The sequence below is a fragment of the Podarcis erhardii genome (genome assembly GCF_964252035.2).
Source record: "Podarcis erhardii genome assembly, chromosome: 4".
In the NCBI taxonomy this organism is placed as follows: Eukaryota; Metazoa; Chordata; class Lepidosauria; order Squamata; family Lacertidae; genus Podarcis; species Podarcis erhardii.
This window is the reverse complement of record NC_138508.1, coordinates 97,407,933-97,425,570: the sequence shown is the minus strand read 5'-3', so window position 1 is coordinate 97,425,570 and position 17,638 is coordinate 97,407,933. Positions and strand designations below refer to the sequence as shown.

Below are 17,638 nucleotides of genomic sequence, written 5' to 3'. Positions count from 1 at the left end.
AACTCAAGACAGGAGAGCAAGCTTGGATTTCACCCTATAAAAGCTGGTGCAATTGATAAGTGTCACTAAAATAGGTATTGTTTGCATACCCTGAGCAAAACAAAGTTCTTCCTTGGAGGACATTCACCTACCACTTGCTGTCATAATAAGTAGCTCCCAAAGGCTTCATATTGAGATCAGCAACTAGCAGTACAAAGGCCAAACCCATCCAACCCTGTAGATCCGGCAGGAGCAGGGAGACTTGTCTGTGGCAAGAGAACTGGCTGGTAGTGCACATTTAAAAATGTGATGGACCCTTGGTCCTTCCTTCATCACTTTTTCCAGTAAAACTGGTCCTGGACAGAGAGAACAATTTGATTATCTCAAGAGGAAGGACAGAAGGAAGACCAGGTTCAAAATACCAACGACTGAAGAAAGACTCTTGATCTCGGTGGCTTAATTATTTTTATTAATTCTACCGTATTTAACCAAAGCGTCATTTGTTAACACATCTACCAGCTGCCGCCAAGCCTGGCTTTCCCCCTTCATGCCAGTTTCAAGACTTCGGTAACCATGGTTCCAACCCCATCAAAAATTTGATGCAAAGGGGCTTTGCACATGAACGCACAAGTGGTGACTATTTTGTTTGCGGAATCCACGTGGGCCTCGCTCACGTCTTTGCAGACGTGCTTGCAGCCAAGTTCTTCGATGGCCGCAGCTGTTTCAGCATCAGGAAACCTGCAAGGAAAGGAAGCTAAACAATAACTGCCTTTCCCTCACCGCTGAAGTGCTGGCTTTGACCTTTAATGCCCTGGAAGGCTCAGGACCACCATACATCAAGGACCCCCCCCCCCCGTATGAACCAGACCAGACCCTGTGGTCTTCATCAGAGGTCCTTCTGCATGGACCTCACCCAAGTGGACTGCAGAGTAGGGCTGGCGATATATCACACCAAACCAGTTTGAAGTCTATATCATGATAGCGGCTTCATAGTTTTTGACCTGGCAATATATTGTGAATCATGGTGTGTGTGTGTGCTATGCAGAAATCACAATGTGCTAAAAACTGTGAAGCCAGCCAATGCCTCTACATAACTCCATGCTTATTTTGGACATTGTCATATATCAATATATCACAATGTTTAGCTGGTGGCGCTGTGGTCTAAACCACTGAGCCTAGGACTTGCCAATCAGAAGGTCGGCAGTTCAAATCCCCGTGACGGGGTGAGTTCCTGTTGCTCGGTCCCTGCTCCTGCCAACCTAGCAGTTTGAAAGCACATCAAAATGCAAGTAGATAAATAGGTACCACTCCAGCGGGAAGGTAAACGGCGTTTCCGTGCGCTGCTCTGGTTCGCCAGAAGCAGCTTAGTCATGCTGGCCAAATGACCCGGAAGCTGTCTGCGGACAAACACCGGCTCCGTCAGCCAATAAAGTGAGATGAGCGTCGCAACCCCAGAGTCGATCACAACTGGACCTAAGGGTCAGGGGTCCCTTTACCTTATTTCAGACATTGTGATATGTTGGTATATCATGATGTGATATAGCGTGACGTTGGGTAGATGAGGCTAGTCCTTATTAATATTTTACAGGAATAGCATTTTTTGTATCGTACAGTGGTACCTCTGGTTACAGACGCTTCAGGTTACAGACTCTGCTGATCCAGAAATAGTACCTCGGGTTTAAGAACTTTATCTCAGAATGAGAACAGAAATCATACAGCGGTGGCGCGGGAGGCCTCATTAGCTAAAGTGGTACCTCAGGTTAAGAACAGTTTCAGGTTAAGAATGGAACTCCGGAACGAATTAAGTTCTTAACCCGAGGTACCACTGTACTTTTTTTCTGGTTTTAAAACAGGACATATAAAAGTGATTAAGTTGCTCTGCGTTTTTTTTCTTTTGTACAAAGTGACCAATGAGTGTAATCAGCAACAACCAACAGAGAAAAATGATAGATTGGGGAAAGCTGTACATCACTGTACCAGGTGGATCTTATGATTGACAGAGAATCAGCACGCACACAGAATCAGATGATGCGCCAAACAAAATTCCATACCTCCCGTCTACATTTCTGTTGTGGCCGACGGTGACTTCACAGCCTGGGAAGACTTTCGCTGCCAGCACAGGGGAGATGCAGCACAAGCCGATGGGTTTCTTCGCGCTATGGAACGTCTCGAGGGTGGACTTCACCAGGTTGTTGACAGTGCAGTTCTTTCCTTCCACCGCCCAGGAACACAAGTTCTTCGCTACGCCAAAGCCCCCTAGAAGCGAGGGGGGGAAAGATAAGAGCTTACTTGTTCATGTCAAGAAGAAACTTCCCAATATTGCTTCTTCCAACACAGCAGCGTTGCTGGTTGTCACCCAATGAGGCAACGCTTATTTGATATTGGCACAAAATTGGTTCAGCCCTGTGGAGCACTCTTCCAGTAGAGACTGAGCAAGCATCTTCTATGGTGAACATTTTGCTGATCCCCCCCTTTGCTGCAAGGTGTATGCAGACGCTGAAGATAACCCACCTCCTGTAATAGTTTGTGATCTATTTTCAAAAAATGTTTTATGTGTCATACAAATGATAACCAATGTTGGAAATGCAAAGAAATAGAAGGTACCTTTAACCATATGTGGTGGACATGTCCTAAGGTGAAAGACTTCTGGGGGGAAATTTATAATGAATTGAAAAAAATGTTGAAAAACACATTTATTAAGAAACCAGAAGCCTTTCTCCTTGGAATAATAGGACTAGAACTGCCCCAAAAAGATGTTAGACTGTTTTTGTATGCCACTACAGCGGAAAGACTTTTATTGGCCAAAAATTGGAAATTGCAAGAAATACCAACAATAGATGAATGGCAGATGAAGATGTTGGACTTTTTGGAGCTGGCCGACCTGACTGGAAGAATCCAGGACCAGAAAGAGGAGGAGATACAAGAGGATTGGAAGAAATTTAAGGAATATCTAGCGAAATATTGTAATATAAGATAATTAGAAGTCACTTAAAAGTAATAAATAGGCTTAGGCTTAGAATAAGAATGTGCTGTAAAACATTAAGGACTAGAATACTAATAAAAGAGGAGGATAGTAAATGGAAGGAGTCAATTTCAATAGAAATATGATTTTGGAGAACTGTTACAAGGTGGTACAATGAAATTCAGTTAGGGGGGACTCGACGTAGCCAATTAACAAATGTAAGGCAATTTGGGTTTTGGAAGAAATAATTCTTTTTATGTTTTTCTTTTGTATTGTAATGTGTTTTCTTTTGCTGTGTTTTGTAATGTCTTTTCTTTTTCCTATAAATTTGGAAAAGCAATAAAAAAAAATTGAAAAACCAAAACAAAAATGTTTTATGTGGCCTTTATCGTGTGTATTAGAATTGTGCAAACCACTTTCATTTTTAAAATTTATTTATTTATTTATAAAATAAATAAATGTGGAATGTAGAAATGGGGACTATTGGTTGGTTTTTGTTGTGTATTTGTGTATAAAAATTTAATAAACTAAATACCGTATTTTTCGCTCTATAAGACGCACCAGACCACAAGACGCACCTAGTTTTTGGAGGAGGAAAACAAGAAAAAAAATATTCTGAATCTCAGAAGCCAGAACAGCAAGAGGGATCGCTGCGCAGTGAAAGCAGCAATCCCTCTTGCTGTTCTGGCTTCTGGGATAGCTGCGCAGCCTGCATTCGCTCCATAAGGCGCACACACATTTCCCCTTACTTTTTAGGAGGGAAAAAGTGAGTCTTATAGAGCAAAAAATATGGTAAATAAAATGCACTATGCTTTGCGGGAGGGAGTATTGTTGCAGTGAGGTGCAGTATTAGAATCTAGTTATAGAGTCCCAGCTCACAGTGCTGAGCACACTGAACTGGTGCAAATGATTTTTACGGTTCACAAATAAGTGAGTGTTAAACTAATTCATTTGTAGCGCAATCCTAAACATGTCCTTTCAAATGCAAATCCTGTGGAATTTAATAGAGCTTACTCCGAGGCATATAGGATTGCAGGTTTGATTATTTTATATTTTTAAAATGCTCACCTGGAAAAATAATTGCATCAAATTCACCGACTTTCAACTCAGCCAAATCCTGGATGTCCCCTCTTGCAAGTCTAGCACTTTCAACTAAAACATTTCTCTTTTCTTCACTTGGACTAGCCTTCAAATGATCAACAACGTGCATCTGCTCAATATTTGGTGCAAATATCTTTGCCTGAAAAAGAAAAGGGAACACAAATACATATGTGTTACAAAGTAGCACTTTTGCTAGTTGCAAGAGTCAAGATTAACCATGGGTTTTTTTTGCCAATTTTAAGCAAGATAATTTTGCAAGTACCAACATTTCAAGAGGTTTCTGAAATTCCAAAACAACAAAGCATAGGGATTTCAGAATCAATTGGTATTTTAGGTAGCAAGATTAGGTAACAAAATCTTTAAAACAGGGCTAAATGTTGCCTTTAATATAGACACTTTCTTATAAAAGAAAAAAGAAAGACTGACCTTACACTGGGCAACAATTTTTTACTTTTTGAATGTTGTCTAGATTTTTACAAGTGATTTAGAGTATTTTTGCACTGCTGAATCAGGAAATGACATCCGTTTCTCTCCATCAGGTCAGGTTTTTGTGCTATGCTGATTTGAAAAAAATCATATCTTGTGACAAAATCAACTACATTTTTGTGGCATTAACTACCCCAGTTCAAATAAGAATACAGTGGTACCTCGGGTTACATACGCTTCAGGTTACGTACGCTTCAGGTTACAGACTCCCCTAACCCAGAAATAGTACCTCGGGTTAAGAACTTTGCTTCAGGAGAACTTTGCTCCGGCGGTGTGGCGGCAGTGGGAGGCCCCATTAGCTAAAGTGGTGCTTCAGGTTAAGAACAGTTTCAGGTTAAGAACAGACCTCCAGAATGAATTAAGTGCTTAATCTGAGGTACCACTGTATAGTGTTTTCATTTAAAGTTGTAAAATAAACGGTACTAAACGTTTGCAGAATGTGCTTTCCAGTGATACAGTCACAGACCATATTTTGTCAATGTTTAGTAAAATAACTTGCAGTGTATTTTCAATTTAATGGCATTCAGTATGGTGCTGAACCTATGTACTCAGACACAAGTCCCATTGAGTTCAATGAGACATACAACCTAGTGAGCTCAGAACTGGAGCCTTGTTTCGTTTTCAAGACTGCAATCCTATGCACTCCTTTGCAGAATCCTAAACTCTGCTGAACACAGAGGCTTGTTTACAAGCCAGCAAGCAGAACATTGAAGGCCTCGAGATTGTCAAAGACATCTTGACCTCGCAGAAAAGAACAGGAAACAGGCAAGAGACATTTTCCATGGAAAAACGTTCTGTGGGTGGGAGAAAGGCCTTTTTTTCTGCTATAACTCACTGGAGCTCAGTTCCAGCACCTCTCAGGGGGGCTCCATTGCCATTATAAGAGAACAAGGGAGGCATTCATGGTGAGTTCTCGCACCTCTTTTTCTAGAAAAACTACCACTGAATATGCAGGTCTTCTTCCCTCTCCCTGTGTGCGCCTGTGTGCAGTTATAAATGCAGCTACAATGACAGTCATAAATGCAGTGCAATTATTCCACCACTTCCTTTCTAAAGCATGGCAGGCCTTGGTTCTTCTTTTACTATGAAAGATTGGCATTAAAGAGGGCTAGGATAGAGTGACGTGGAGGAGACAAATGCTAGCCACTATGTAGAAAAGCCACACAAACTTTTAACAATAGCCCGAGACCTCAAACTTAACCCCCATGACAACACAGTGAAATCGTATTACAGCTGCGGGCAGGATCACAGCGGGTTGGACTAGATGGCCATGGGGGTTTTCCTTCTGATATAGAAAAACAGGGGTCCCCTAAGTCCATGATCAAGGGACGCGGGTGGCGCTGTGGGTTAAACCACAGAGCCTAGGACTTGCTGATCAGAAGGTCGGCGGTTCGAATCCCTGTGACGAGGTGAGCTCCCGTTGCTCGGTCCCAGCTCCTGCCAACCTAGCGGTTCGAAAGCACGAAGTGCAAGTAGATAAATAGGTACTGCTCTGGCAGGAAGGTTAACGGCGTTTCCGCGTGCTGCTCTGGTTTGCCAGAAGCGGATTAGTCTTGCTGGCCACATGACCCGGAAGCTGTACGCCGGCTCCCTCAGCCAATAAAGCGAGATGAGCACTGCAACCCCAGAGTTGGCCACGACTGGACCTATTCGTCAGAGGTCCCTTTACCTTACCTTTAAGTCCATGATCGGTCAGAGGTGAATGGATGGGGGCAGGAAGCAGGGAAAGCAAAGCAGATCTTTATTTTTCTGTAGCAACCAAATTCCCTCCCTTCCTAGCAAGGAGGCCAGAAACACCCAGAACCAAGAAGAAACACAATAATAATAATATTAATATTATTTATACCCCACCCATCTGGCTGGGTTTCCCCAGCCACTCTGGGCGGCTCCCAACAGAATATTAAAAACACGATAAAACATCAGACTTTAAAAACTTCCCTAAACAGGGCTGCCTTCATCTCTTTTAAGGGTTTTCATTTTGGCCTGGAGAAGGCAGACATCCCCTCTACAAACTGTCAGAAATTACATCACACCTGATTAAGGTGGCAGAGGAAATATTGAGGGTCTTTAGGAGAGACAAGATGGCCTTTGGATTGCTCTCCTGTTCTGTTTTAGACATAAAAAATTCCTTCCAGTAGCACCTTAAGAGACCAACTAAGTTTGTTATTGGTACGAGCTTTCGTGAACAAACTTAGTTGGTCTCTAAGGTGCTACTGGAAGGAATTTCTTTATTTTGTTTCGGCTACGGCAGACCAACACGGCTACCTATGGTACCTGTTTTAGACATGTGGTTTATATGCTTATGTATGTGCATTTACTTTGTGCAATTATCCACATTTATCCTATATTTGAGACCTTAGAGGTCTTATAACACTTCCAACTCTACAATTCTATGATTCTATCCTGAGGAAATTGCAAGAGATCCTTGCACGCAGTTTGTTTGCTTGCTTGCTTGCTTGCGCGCACGAAGTTTAAGCCGTGGGCAGGTGGGTTGGGCGGATTTTGCACGGCAGGGCACGAGAGGAGGAACAATCCTATTATTGTAGAGTCGAAAGGGACCCCAGGAGTCATCTAGTCCACACACACCCCTGCAAGGAATAACCCCCCCCCTTTTGCACTTTTAGAGGGTGGCCAGCCTCACCTCCGCTCCAGCCCGGCTCAGGTGCACCAGGACGGCGGATGCCTCGTGGATCTCGCTGCCGTCGAAGACCCCGCAGCCAGCCAAGACCACGGCCACGCGCTTCCCCATCCTCGCCCGCGGGTCCCCCGCGTCCACGGAGGAAGAGGCCGCAGGAAGGAAGGATCTGGTGCCGGATCCCACCCGCCCCCTGCTGGTCCGGAAGAAGAGCCGTCGGGGCGGCGCTTTCTGGGACCCTTGGAGACGGGAGGACAGGAAAGACTTCGCGCCTGGGATGCAAAGACGTCTGTTCCCCTTTCGTTTCTGAGCGCGATGCGCGCTGATTTTGCAGCACAGAAGAGGATAATCTGATGTTTGATCCGGCGTGCACGTCCCAAAAAAAGCTTTTCACGTGTGAATATGATGATATTTAGTTTTTCCCTTTGTAAGAGTAATCTGTGCTGATTGCAACACCTCTCCGAAATTGTCTGGTCTAAGGGTAGCTAAGACATATTTGAAACGAGCTAAAAGCCTGGGGATTTTAAAAGCCTAAACTGCAACCCCGGATCCGACGCTTTGTGCAAGGTGACCCACTCGCTCTCCGGCCACTGCATCTAAAAGAAACCCCCCAAAAAACCTACAGCAGAGATATGGAATCATAGAACTGTAGAGCTGGAAGGGAGCCAGGGGTGATCTAGTCCAACCCCCCCCCCCCCTGCAATGCAGGAATCTCAGCATCCAGGACAGGTGACCCTCCGTATAAAGGCTTCCTTCTCCATGCGCAAACCACAAACGACCCAGTGGGGCTGAGAGAGCCGGGAGATCTGATTCCCCCATCGCGATCGCGGGACAGAAACCAGAGGCAGAGAGGAGAGGGAAATGACAACAGGCGCTCTTGCCCCAAGCGCCTGGGAGGTTTCCGCACTGAGCATGTGCCCGACCCCTCGGCATGTGACGGGCTGAACTTTGCTCAGCTGACTGAGAAACGCGGAAGCGGAGCTGGCCTGCCCTGCGCCGCTTGCTTTCTGCTTGCGGGGAGCTGCATCATGGCTGCGGGCGGGGAGCCGCCGCGTCTGTGGCTGACGCTGCTTTTGCTGCTGCAGCTGGAGACGCGCTGCAGCTCGACGTGCGGCTCTCCGGGGCAGCAGGGGTGGCCTGTGCCTTACAGGTGAGAGGGCGCGTATGGGGAGGGGAGAGGGTCGTCGGGCAGGATCCCGCCCCCCGCAGCCGCCTACTATAGCAGGTGCGGTGATGGCTCACTTCCTTTTTTAAAAAAAAATAAAAACTATTTATTGCTTTTAAACATTACAAAGAAAAAGAAAGAGAAGAGAAAAAAAGGGGGGGAATATAATACAATATATAAACAATACACAACACTAACATAATAAACTAAACGAAACCAAACGAAAACAATTTAAAACACACATCTTACCATACCAATACTTAACTTTCATTCCCTTGTTTCAACGACCTCCTCACACCTCCCTTTTTGTATTCCACTTCTATTAATTGTTTCAGCAAATCCTTTCCATCTTCCTCTATTTCTGTCATATAATTGTCTTAACCTTATTTTCCCTTTAATACTCTAATAATCTATTTATACTTAATTCCTTATAACATTTCTACTAAAGCCATATAACTTCATTCCAACGTTTTTCTAACACTCATTAATTTTGCATTATTTCTATAAATAGCCTTTAAACTTTTTCCAATTGGTGATGGCTCACTTCCAGGGGATGGCAAGAGAGGTTTGGGCTCCCCGTCTAAAAATTAGGATTTGCAAGCATCCGGGCTGTGCCTAAAGTGGAACAAAGGGGTTGCATGCAATCCTGTCGTTCAGGTTTGTGCTTGCACAGGAGAACTTTCCCCTCCTCTCCCCTGCCCCCCCCCAAATCTGAGGGACCCTCTGAGCATATTTGGGGAGGGGGGATGCCAGGGGGAGGAAAGGAAGAAGTCCCATTGTGTCAGTGGAGCTTCAGATGTCCAGAGTGGGATCATAGAATTGTAGAGCTGGAAGAGATCCAGGGGTCATCTAGTCCAACCTGCTGCAATGCAGGAATCCTGCCTACAGGCATCCCTGGGTGGTCTCGAACCACCAGCCTTATGGTTAACAGCCAGGTGCGAGCAATGCAGGGTTTCAGATGGGACACTTTTTCAACACAGATGACTCATGGGCACACAGTGGTGACTTGTCAGGGGCTCAGCAGTTTTTTAATGGGGAGATTAAGTATAATTATGGGATGTGGCTCTGCGAGAGAGAAAACTCAAGAGTTGTGCAAGCAAGCAATGACTTCCAGTTTATGGCCGTTTCTTTTTTTAAATCTGAACTTTTGGGTTTAATCGATTTTTTTTAAAAAAAAACAACACCTTTATTTTAATGCAGGCGTTTTGATTACCGCCCTAAAACAGATGCCTACTGTCAGGCTCGTTACACTTTCTGCCCAACTGGCTCTCCCATTCCGGTGATGAGAGATGACGATGTCTTGGAAGTATTTCGGTTACAGGCGCCTGTCTGGGAATTCAAATATGGAGATCTCCTTGGTCATATGGTAAGGTGACATGTGTCTCCTCCTCTGTTTTGTCAGCCTTTTGCATCCCAATTAACCTAGATTTCAAAAAGTGCAATACAGAACTGACATTCTTAATTTGATTAACTATAGACCGTGTAAATATATTCAGAAAACATTGTTTACCACTTCTCTGGCAACAGGAGAGTGTTAGAAAATGTTCTGAGAATTTTTAAGTAACAGTTTTGAAAGAAGCAATCTTTAAATGGCACTTTCAGGGCTATTTTTATTTTTTGTTTTATTATTATTCCTGGCTAGTGCCAGTCACTGGCATGTGACAGTAATTCACTCCCTCCTTCCAGATATTCAGCGTGTAAAAATTTCTCTGTTCCTGCAGAGAAATCATGGGATGTCCACTTCCTGGAACTGTGCCATTTTCCCAGATTGCTTTGTTACTTTATATAATTCATAGTGTTGCCTTTCCTGCCATCCAAGGCATGCTACAAAAAACCCCAGTACAACAGCATTATTGGCCAATTAGCCTTACGAGCTGTGCAAGGTATGGCTCACTGATTCTCATAGTTGGTTTTGTTTTGGAGTCTGCAATTTCTAGATTGTGGCAGCTCTGTGCACACTTACCTAGAAGCAAAGCCCATTGAAAATTAAGTGTGATTTACTTCTGAGTATGCATGCAGTGGGTCAGACTCTTACCCATGGGTAGGCAAACTAAGGCCCAGGGGCCGGATCCAGCCCAATCGCCTTCTAAATCTGGCCTGCGGACGGTCCAGGAATCAGCGTGTTTTTACATGAGTCTTTTTATTAAAAATGCATCTGTGGGTTATTTGTGGGGCACAGGAATTCGTTCATTCCCCCCCTCCCCCCCAAAAATATAGTCCGGCCCCCGACAAGGTCTGAGAGACAGTGGACTTGGCCCCCTGCTGAATCCTTGCTCTTACCGTTCAATCCTCTGTGTGTTTACTTAGACTCACGTCTCAATTGTATTTAGTGGGGCTTACTCCCATGTAAGTGTTCATAGGATTCTAGAGCAGTATTAGAAACTCAGATATGTAAGCTAATCACCAGATGGCACCTGAAACCTAGGTTATGACCACCACGATAGAATTTCTCAGCAATGAAATTTTTTTTTACTTCAATTCATTATTCTTATTGTTCATTTCTGTACTGCTTTATAATTTAAATTTTTTAAAATCGCAAGGCGATTTATAACACATTAAAGCATCCAATAAAACAATCCAAAATAAATTCCTAGCTGCCAGGAAAATACTTCAGATCCTTTCCCCATATTTATTTAATTTATATAGCGGTAGTACTCTAGGAAGCCAAGGTGGTGCAGCGGTTAGAGTGTTAAACTAGGACCTGTGAGATCAGGGTTCAAATCCGTGCTCAGTCATGAAGCTCACCTTGGAGACAGTCACAGCCTCTTAACCTCCCTCACAGGGTCATGGTAGGGATAAACTGGGGGGGGGCGTGAACCATGTACTTCTTGGAGATAAAAAAGGGGGGATATAAATGCAATGAGCAAGCTCTTCTGTGTACCTGCTTAAGAAAGCTGGAGGGGTCAGCCAGATGGAAATGTCAGTTGCCACCATATATCTATCATATGTGATGGACCTGTAAAAGTCCATAAAAGGGTAAAAGAGTATTGGGAAATAATTCATAATGAATTGAAAAAAAGGTTTAAAAGTACTTCCCCCCAAAAAACTAGAGTCCTTTTTGTTGGGGTTAATTCAAACTGAAATTCCCAGGTGTCAAAAAAGGTTATTTATGTATGCCACTACTGCAGCGCATGTTTTGTTAGCCCAAAAATGGAAAACGAGCAAAGTCCCAACTAAAGAAGAATGGCAACTTAAGCTGATGGAATATGTGCAGTTTGTGGACCTAAGATCTAGAATAAGAGAACAAGAAGAAAAGGTGTTTAAAGAAGATTGGAAAATGTTTATTGAATATACTGTATGGAGGAAAACTGTGTATATTTGAAAACGTGGGCATCATTAAGATGAATTCAACAGTGTAAATAAGTTTTGATGGATGTAAGAATGGAATACTGAATGGATCAGTTTATATAAAATATGCTGGGATTTATGTTATGCAAAATGAACCATGGAACGAGAGGAAGGGAAATCATTGATATTTTAAGGTTGTTTAAATGAATATTCTAAAATGTAAAACAGAAAATGTAATAAAAATTATTGGAAAAAAGAGAGATTTCAGTTGCCAACCTGGCATCCAGAGAGCTCCATGTGGTCGCAATTGGACCTGCGCCAGCCGCAAAACGTGCCTGGCTAATTTCTAACACTGCCTTGGAGCAGTAAGGGGAAACCTGTGGCTTTTCAGATGTTTCTGGACTGCAGCTTCCATGGTCCCTGACCATTGCTGAGTGGTGCTGATGAGAGTTCTGGTCCGACCACACTGGCTCCCCACCTCTGAGTTAGAGTCCTTATAGAGAGAAGAAATGTGGAATGATGAACGAAGGCATGCCTTCGCTTGTGTTGGTTATTCCTCTTTTAGAAGATCATGCACGACGCTGTCGGTTTCAAGAGCTCCTTATCGGGGAAGAACTACACAATGGAGTGGTATGAGCTCTTCCAGCTGGGAAACTGCACCTTTCCTCATCTACGGCCCAATGTGCTTGCCCCTTTTTGGTGCAATCAGGGGGCCGCCTGCTTTTATGAAGGAATAGACGATGCTCATTGGAAGGAGAACGGGACCTTGGTTCTGGTGACCACAATCTCAGGTAAACATGCAAACATTGTCATGGGTCTTGTTGACGTGGTGGGGATTCAGAAGTTGTTGGTGCATAATTATTATTTTGGGCTTGGTTCAGGCCCGTAAGCAATCTGAGGGTGTTACTGTATATCCATATATCTTTGCAAATTGCCTGCAATCCTCATCTGACTTTTCTGGGAACAATCCTTGCTGAAATTAATCAGACTTTCATTTGAGTAGATGTGGTTAGTATTAGAATTCCTGCTCCATGATTGCAGTTATGGGATTGTTGTCTATCACATGACAGTATATGTTTTGACTACACAGAGTGGGAAGTGACAAAGACATGTTTGTGTTACTGTGTTCCGTGAAGTGGGACTACTGTCCTTTGTTCTTTTTCTCTTTGCTGTCTGATGCTAGAGAGAGAGGGAGCCATGTTGCAGTGCTCCGTGTGTGTGTTTATATGTAAATAAAGTAGATTAGCCAAAATGCTGAGTTGCTGAGGTCTGTTATGCAAGATGCGCAAACTCTGCGGATCCCTAAGTGTGCCGATGTCTGTTGGCATCGGTCGCTGGGATGTTCGGGCTGAAGAAAGCTTTTGAAGCTCCTGAATGATCGACCAGGAGGGAGAGAACATGCCAGTTGGGCATGTGTCTCCGCCAGAGTCCTACTCGAGTGTAGGCTGAACTCCGGACAGTTAGAGCCGTTCCTCTGTTTTCTGTGGAGCTGAGAAGATCTCCAGAGGTCTTCAGATTTGAACACTTCGTGGACACAGATTCTGTGTCGTCATGTGCTTATACCAGGCATTCTGGTGTTCCTTCTGAAATAAATTTCAAAAAGTGACTGCTATGCTTGCATAGGAGCATCAGCCCAGCCTGTCAGGGAACACTGAGAGCCAGTGGGGTGTAGTAGTTAGTGTGTCGAACCCTGGGAGACACGGGTTCAAGCCCATACTCTGCCATAAAGCCAACTGAGAGCCCTTGAGTGTCTCTCAGCTTAACCTATACCTCACAGGATTGTTGTGGGGATTAAACAAGGAGGGAAGCATGTATGCTCCACTGAGCTGCTTGAAGAAAAAGGTGGGAAAGGCTGCAGAATTAAGCAGGTTATTTTAAAGCACAGATAGTATTCAGCTGTGCAGATATGATTCTCCTATCTCCTTCCCGTAGTGTGATACTGTGTTTTCTTCTTCTTGTACAGGAGCTATGTTTAATCAAATGGCGAAATGGGTGAAATACGACAACGAAACTGGCATTTACTACGAGACGTGGATGGTCAAAGAGAGCCCGGAGGAGCAGGCCAGAGTGTGGTTTGAGCCTTACGAATGCTCCAAGTTTGTACAGAGGACATACCAAAAGCTGGCCGAGCTGGGGGCGATTTTTAAGAAGATACAAACAAATTACACCACTATTACTCTCTTCAGTGGAGAGCCCACCTGCTTTGGAAATGAAACGGCTATATTTGGACCACATGGAAACAAAACGCTAGCTCTGGCCATTAGAGACTTCTATTCTCCTTTCAAACCTTATCATTCCGTCAAAGAGTTCTTTCTAAACCTCTTGAGGATATTTGATGAAGTGGCTGTGGACCATCAATTTTACCTCTTCTATAACTTGGAATATTGGTTTCTGCCAATGAAATATCCTTTCATGAAAATAGCCTATGAAGAAATCCCATTGCCTCATTCAAACAGCTCAAAGTTGGGCGTGTAGTTTTTCTTAATGACTTTTTTTTTTTTGTAAAAAGACGAAAAAAAGCAAAATAAAACTCGCAAACCCATTTTATGCCGAGTTGCCTCAGATGTCTTTCAGGCTGACAAAGATGCCTGAAACTACTGGGATATACCTGGATTTTTACTAACGCTGAAAAGGTTATCTGCACAGGGAAATGAATGCATCAAACCTAAGCTATTTCACCTTTAACTGTGTGAGGGAATGATATTCTTTTCCAAGCCTTCAAATTTGACTTCCAGAGACACTTGATGTATGCACTGGAACCAATGTGGGTGAATAAGGGTGGTAAATAATTATTCTAAAGTTCTCATTATGTGCCCTGTACCTGATTTGAATGGTTGCATTTAAACGTGGGAGCAGCCCTCCTGAGTCATTCCCCCACCTACTATTTTCATTTTATTACCCTCACTGTAGCACTCTGTAGAGCAGGCATCCCCCAACCTTTGGCCCTCCAGATGTTTTGGACTACAATTCCCATCATCCCTGACCACTGGTCCTGTTAGCTAGGGATCATGGGAGTTGTAGGCCAAAACATCTGGAGGGGATGCCTGCTGTAAAGCTGCAGGAATGGACAGCAGATTCAAGTAATGCTGGCACGCAGAAGTATGTGGGGGGGGAAATGGTTTTCAAGGATGCTTACTAAGCCATTAGCATTGGACAATCACATAGAATAGAAAATAGGAATGTGGCTGCACATACATTCCTAACTTTGAGGTCAACCTTAAGACAATTATGGGGATCTGCTTGAGCACTTTTAAGTAGCTCCAGGTGTGTTAAATTCATAGGTTGCAGTTCTAAAGGATGTTTTTCCTGGATGAACGGCAGCTGATCTGTGCTATTGCTTGAACTACAAAGTTTTTCAAAATAGGCTCAATGAGTTGGCAGTGTTAATTTGTGCGTTGGAAAACTTCTAATCACAATGAAATTACGTGCCTTGCTTTTAAAAATATTTCTTGCTTCGGATTAAAATTTCATGTCCTTTGTTCATCCATAATCCCTATAGTTTGGATTAAAGTTTTTAATCCTAAAGGAGATCCAAATAACTACTGACCCATAGGTCTTATCTCTATAACTGGGACAGTTTGTGCCAGTGTTTTACATCTTAAATGGAATCTTAAATGGGTTAGTGAGCGTAACATCCTTGAGGAAGAGCAAATCGGGTCTGGCTGCATAAACTGGCCTAAGGAATAGCACTGTTTAGTATTGGCCCATCTAGCAGATAAATATGTATCAAAATGAGCTATGTTTTTATTTACTTAAGACACTTTTTTGCCTATACCTTTCATGATCACCTATGTAGTAAATTACAAAACAAATTCCTTCCAGTAGCACCTTAAAGACCAACTAAGTCAGTTCTTGGTATGAGCTTTCGTGTGCATGCACACTTCTTCAGATAAGTGTGCATGCACACGAAAGCTCATACCAAGAACTGACTTAGTTGGTCTTTAAGGTGCTACTGGAAGGAATTTGTTTTGTTTTGACTATGGCAGACCAACACGGCTACCTATCTGTAGTAAATTACTACCTTGATAAAAGATTGTTTTTGATCTATGAACTGTATCAAAACACATCTGCTCAGATGCATTGCACTAATTAGAGTTTTCTGAGATGTTCTCTCATGGAGTTAAGGAAGAATGTGTCCTTGCTTACACTAAGTTTTGAAGATACCTTTCCCTTTCCCAACATCTGTTCCATGAAAGTATTTATTGTCCTATTGTGATGCCATTCTAGTTTCACAGATGTGGTTGTGCCTTAAGGATTTTTTTAAAGGCTTATTATAAAAATAGTAATTGTTAATCATGATTCAAATTCCAAAGTTATGGTTCGGCACTCTAAGGTTAGATGTATCATACCTGTTCAAAACAAAACAGGATCTTTGCTGTTCCTAAGAGGGAAAAGCTTTCGCAACAAGTGAGCCAGCAGTTTTATTCTTGTGAAAGATGTTTACTAAGGGTAAACAATGTCATTATTTTTTTCTTTGTTAGCTAGTCTACATCAGGGGTAGGCAACCTAAGGCCCAGGGGCTGGATCCGGGCAAATCACTTTCTCAATCCGGCCTGCAGACGGTTCGGGAATCAGCATGTTTTTACATGAGTAGAATGTGTCCTTTTATTTAAAATGCATCTCTGGGTTATTTGTGGGGCATAGGAATTAGTTCATTTTTATTTTTTTTCAAAATACAGTCCGGCCCACCACATGGTCTGAGGGACGGTGGACCAGCCCATGGCTGAAAAAGGTTGCTGACCCCTGGTCTACACAGACAGAATTCAGTTTCATTAGAATTGCCTTTGCTATACAGTGGTACCTCTGGTTAAGTACTTAATTCGTTCCAGAGGTCTGTTCTTAACCTGAAGCACCACTTTAGCTAATGGGGCCTCTGGCTGCCGCTGTGCCACCGCCACACAATTTCTGTTCTCATACTGAAGCAAAGTTCTTAACCCGAGGTACTATTTCTGGGTTAGCGGAGTCTGTAACCTGAAGCGTATGTAACCCAAAGTACCACTGTACTTTATGTAAACACAAAAGAAGTAGGAGCTAGTATGCTTGCAAGCAAAGTTTCACACACAAGTGCCAGTGTAGCCGCTTGAGAAATTATAAAATTTTTACCAGTGCTTTTTCTGTGCAGCAAACAATGTGGCAAATCAGCCTCTGCAGGAAGGTGGATCAGAGGAAATTTCTTTAGATCTAACCCAACTTTATAGAACAGAAAGGGAAATCACATGGAGGAGAAACACTCATTCATGTAACAGAAACCTGGATATTAGCTTTGCTCTGCTGCATGGGTGGCGCTGTGGGTTAAACCACAGAGCCTAGGACTTGCCGATCAGAAAGTTGGTGGTTCGAATCCCCGCAACGGGGTGAGCTCCCGTTGCTCGGTCCCTGCTCCTGCCAACCTAGCAGTTCGAAAGCACATCAAAGTGCAAGTAGATGAATAGGTACCACTCCAGCAGGAAGGTAAACGGCCTTTCCGTGTGCTGCTCTGGTTCCCCAGAAATGGCTTAGTCATGCTGGCCACATGACCCGGAAGCTGTACGCCAGCTCCCTCAGCCAATAAAGCGAGATGAGCGCCGCAACCCCAGAGTCGGTCACGACCGGACCTAATGGTCAGGGGTCCCTTTACCTTATATACTTATGTATGTGCATTTACCTTGTGCAATTGTCCACATTTATCCTATATTTGATTGCTACAGGGTAGGGAGAAAGCAGCCATTAATAACGATAGTATAATGAAATAGAAAGGTAAATCAGGCAGCTACACAGGGGCACTTTTCAAAGTATCAAGATGCTCATTCACACAACCTAAAATAACACCATAAGGATGGAAACACTATTACTTTTCATTTAAAAAACCACCCAGAAACCAAGTACATTTTAGAATCAAAAAGGACATTTAAAGTGTTCCTTTAAACAAATTCAGATAAAATCTGCCTATTCAATAAAGATCTACAGAAACTTGTATCCTATTCAGATGTAGAGTCCATTGAGCAAAATGTTCTTTGAATCATATAATTGTCTTACAGTTCAC

General features: G+C 43.3%; 2 protein-coding genes across 3 annotated transcripts; one reads left to right on the top strand and one right to left on the bottom strand.

The window, feature by feature from the left end:
- Positions 1 to 429: 429 nt before the first annotated feature.
- Positions 430 to 7,368, bottom strand: LOC309339860 (glutamine amidotransferase-like class 1 domain-containing protein 3, mitochondrial). Its single transcript, XM_081858390.1, has 4 exons — positions 7,170 to 7,368; positions 4,010 to 4,181; positions 2,031 to 2,235; positions 430 to 717 (listed from the first exon to the last, which is right to left on the bottom strand). The coding sequence occupies exons 1-4, from the start codon at positions 7,275 to 7,277 to the stop codon at positions 525 to 527; spliced, it is 678 nt and encodes a 225-aa protein (XP_081714516.1). The 5' UTR covers positions 7,278 to 7,368; the 3' UTR covers positions 430 to 524.
- A 749-nt stretch (positions 7,369 to 8,117) lies between these two features.
- CLN5 (CLN5 intracellular trafficking protein) lies at positions 8,118 to 15,155 on the top strand. 2 transcript variants are annotated; one of them, XM_081858285.1, is made up of 4 exons: positions 8,118 to 8,313; positions 9,529 to 9,694; positions 12,182 to 12,407; positions 13,580 to 15,155. In XM_081858285.1, exons 1-4 carry the CDS (start codon positions 8,192 to 8,194, stop codon positions 14,089 to 14,091), a joined length of 1,026 nt encoding a protein of 341 aa, XP_081714411.1. In that variant the 5' UTR covers positions 8,118 to 8,191; the 3' UTR covers positions 14,092 to 15,155. The 2 variants fall into 2 exon arrangements, with proteins under 2 accessions (XP_081714411.1, XP_081714412.1); XM_081858286.1 differs by having other exon boundaries at positions 8,180 to 8,313; positions 9,555 to 9,694.
- Positions 15,156 to 17,638: the final 2,483 nt, after the last annotated feature.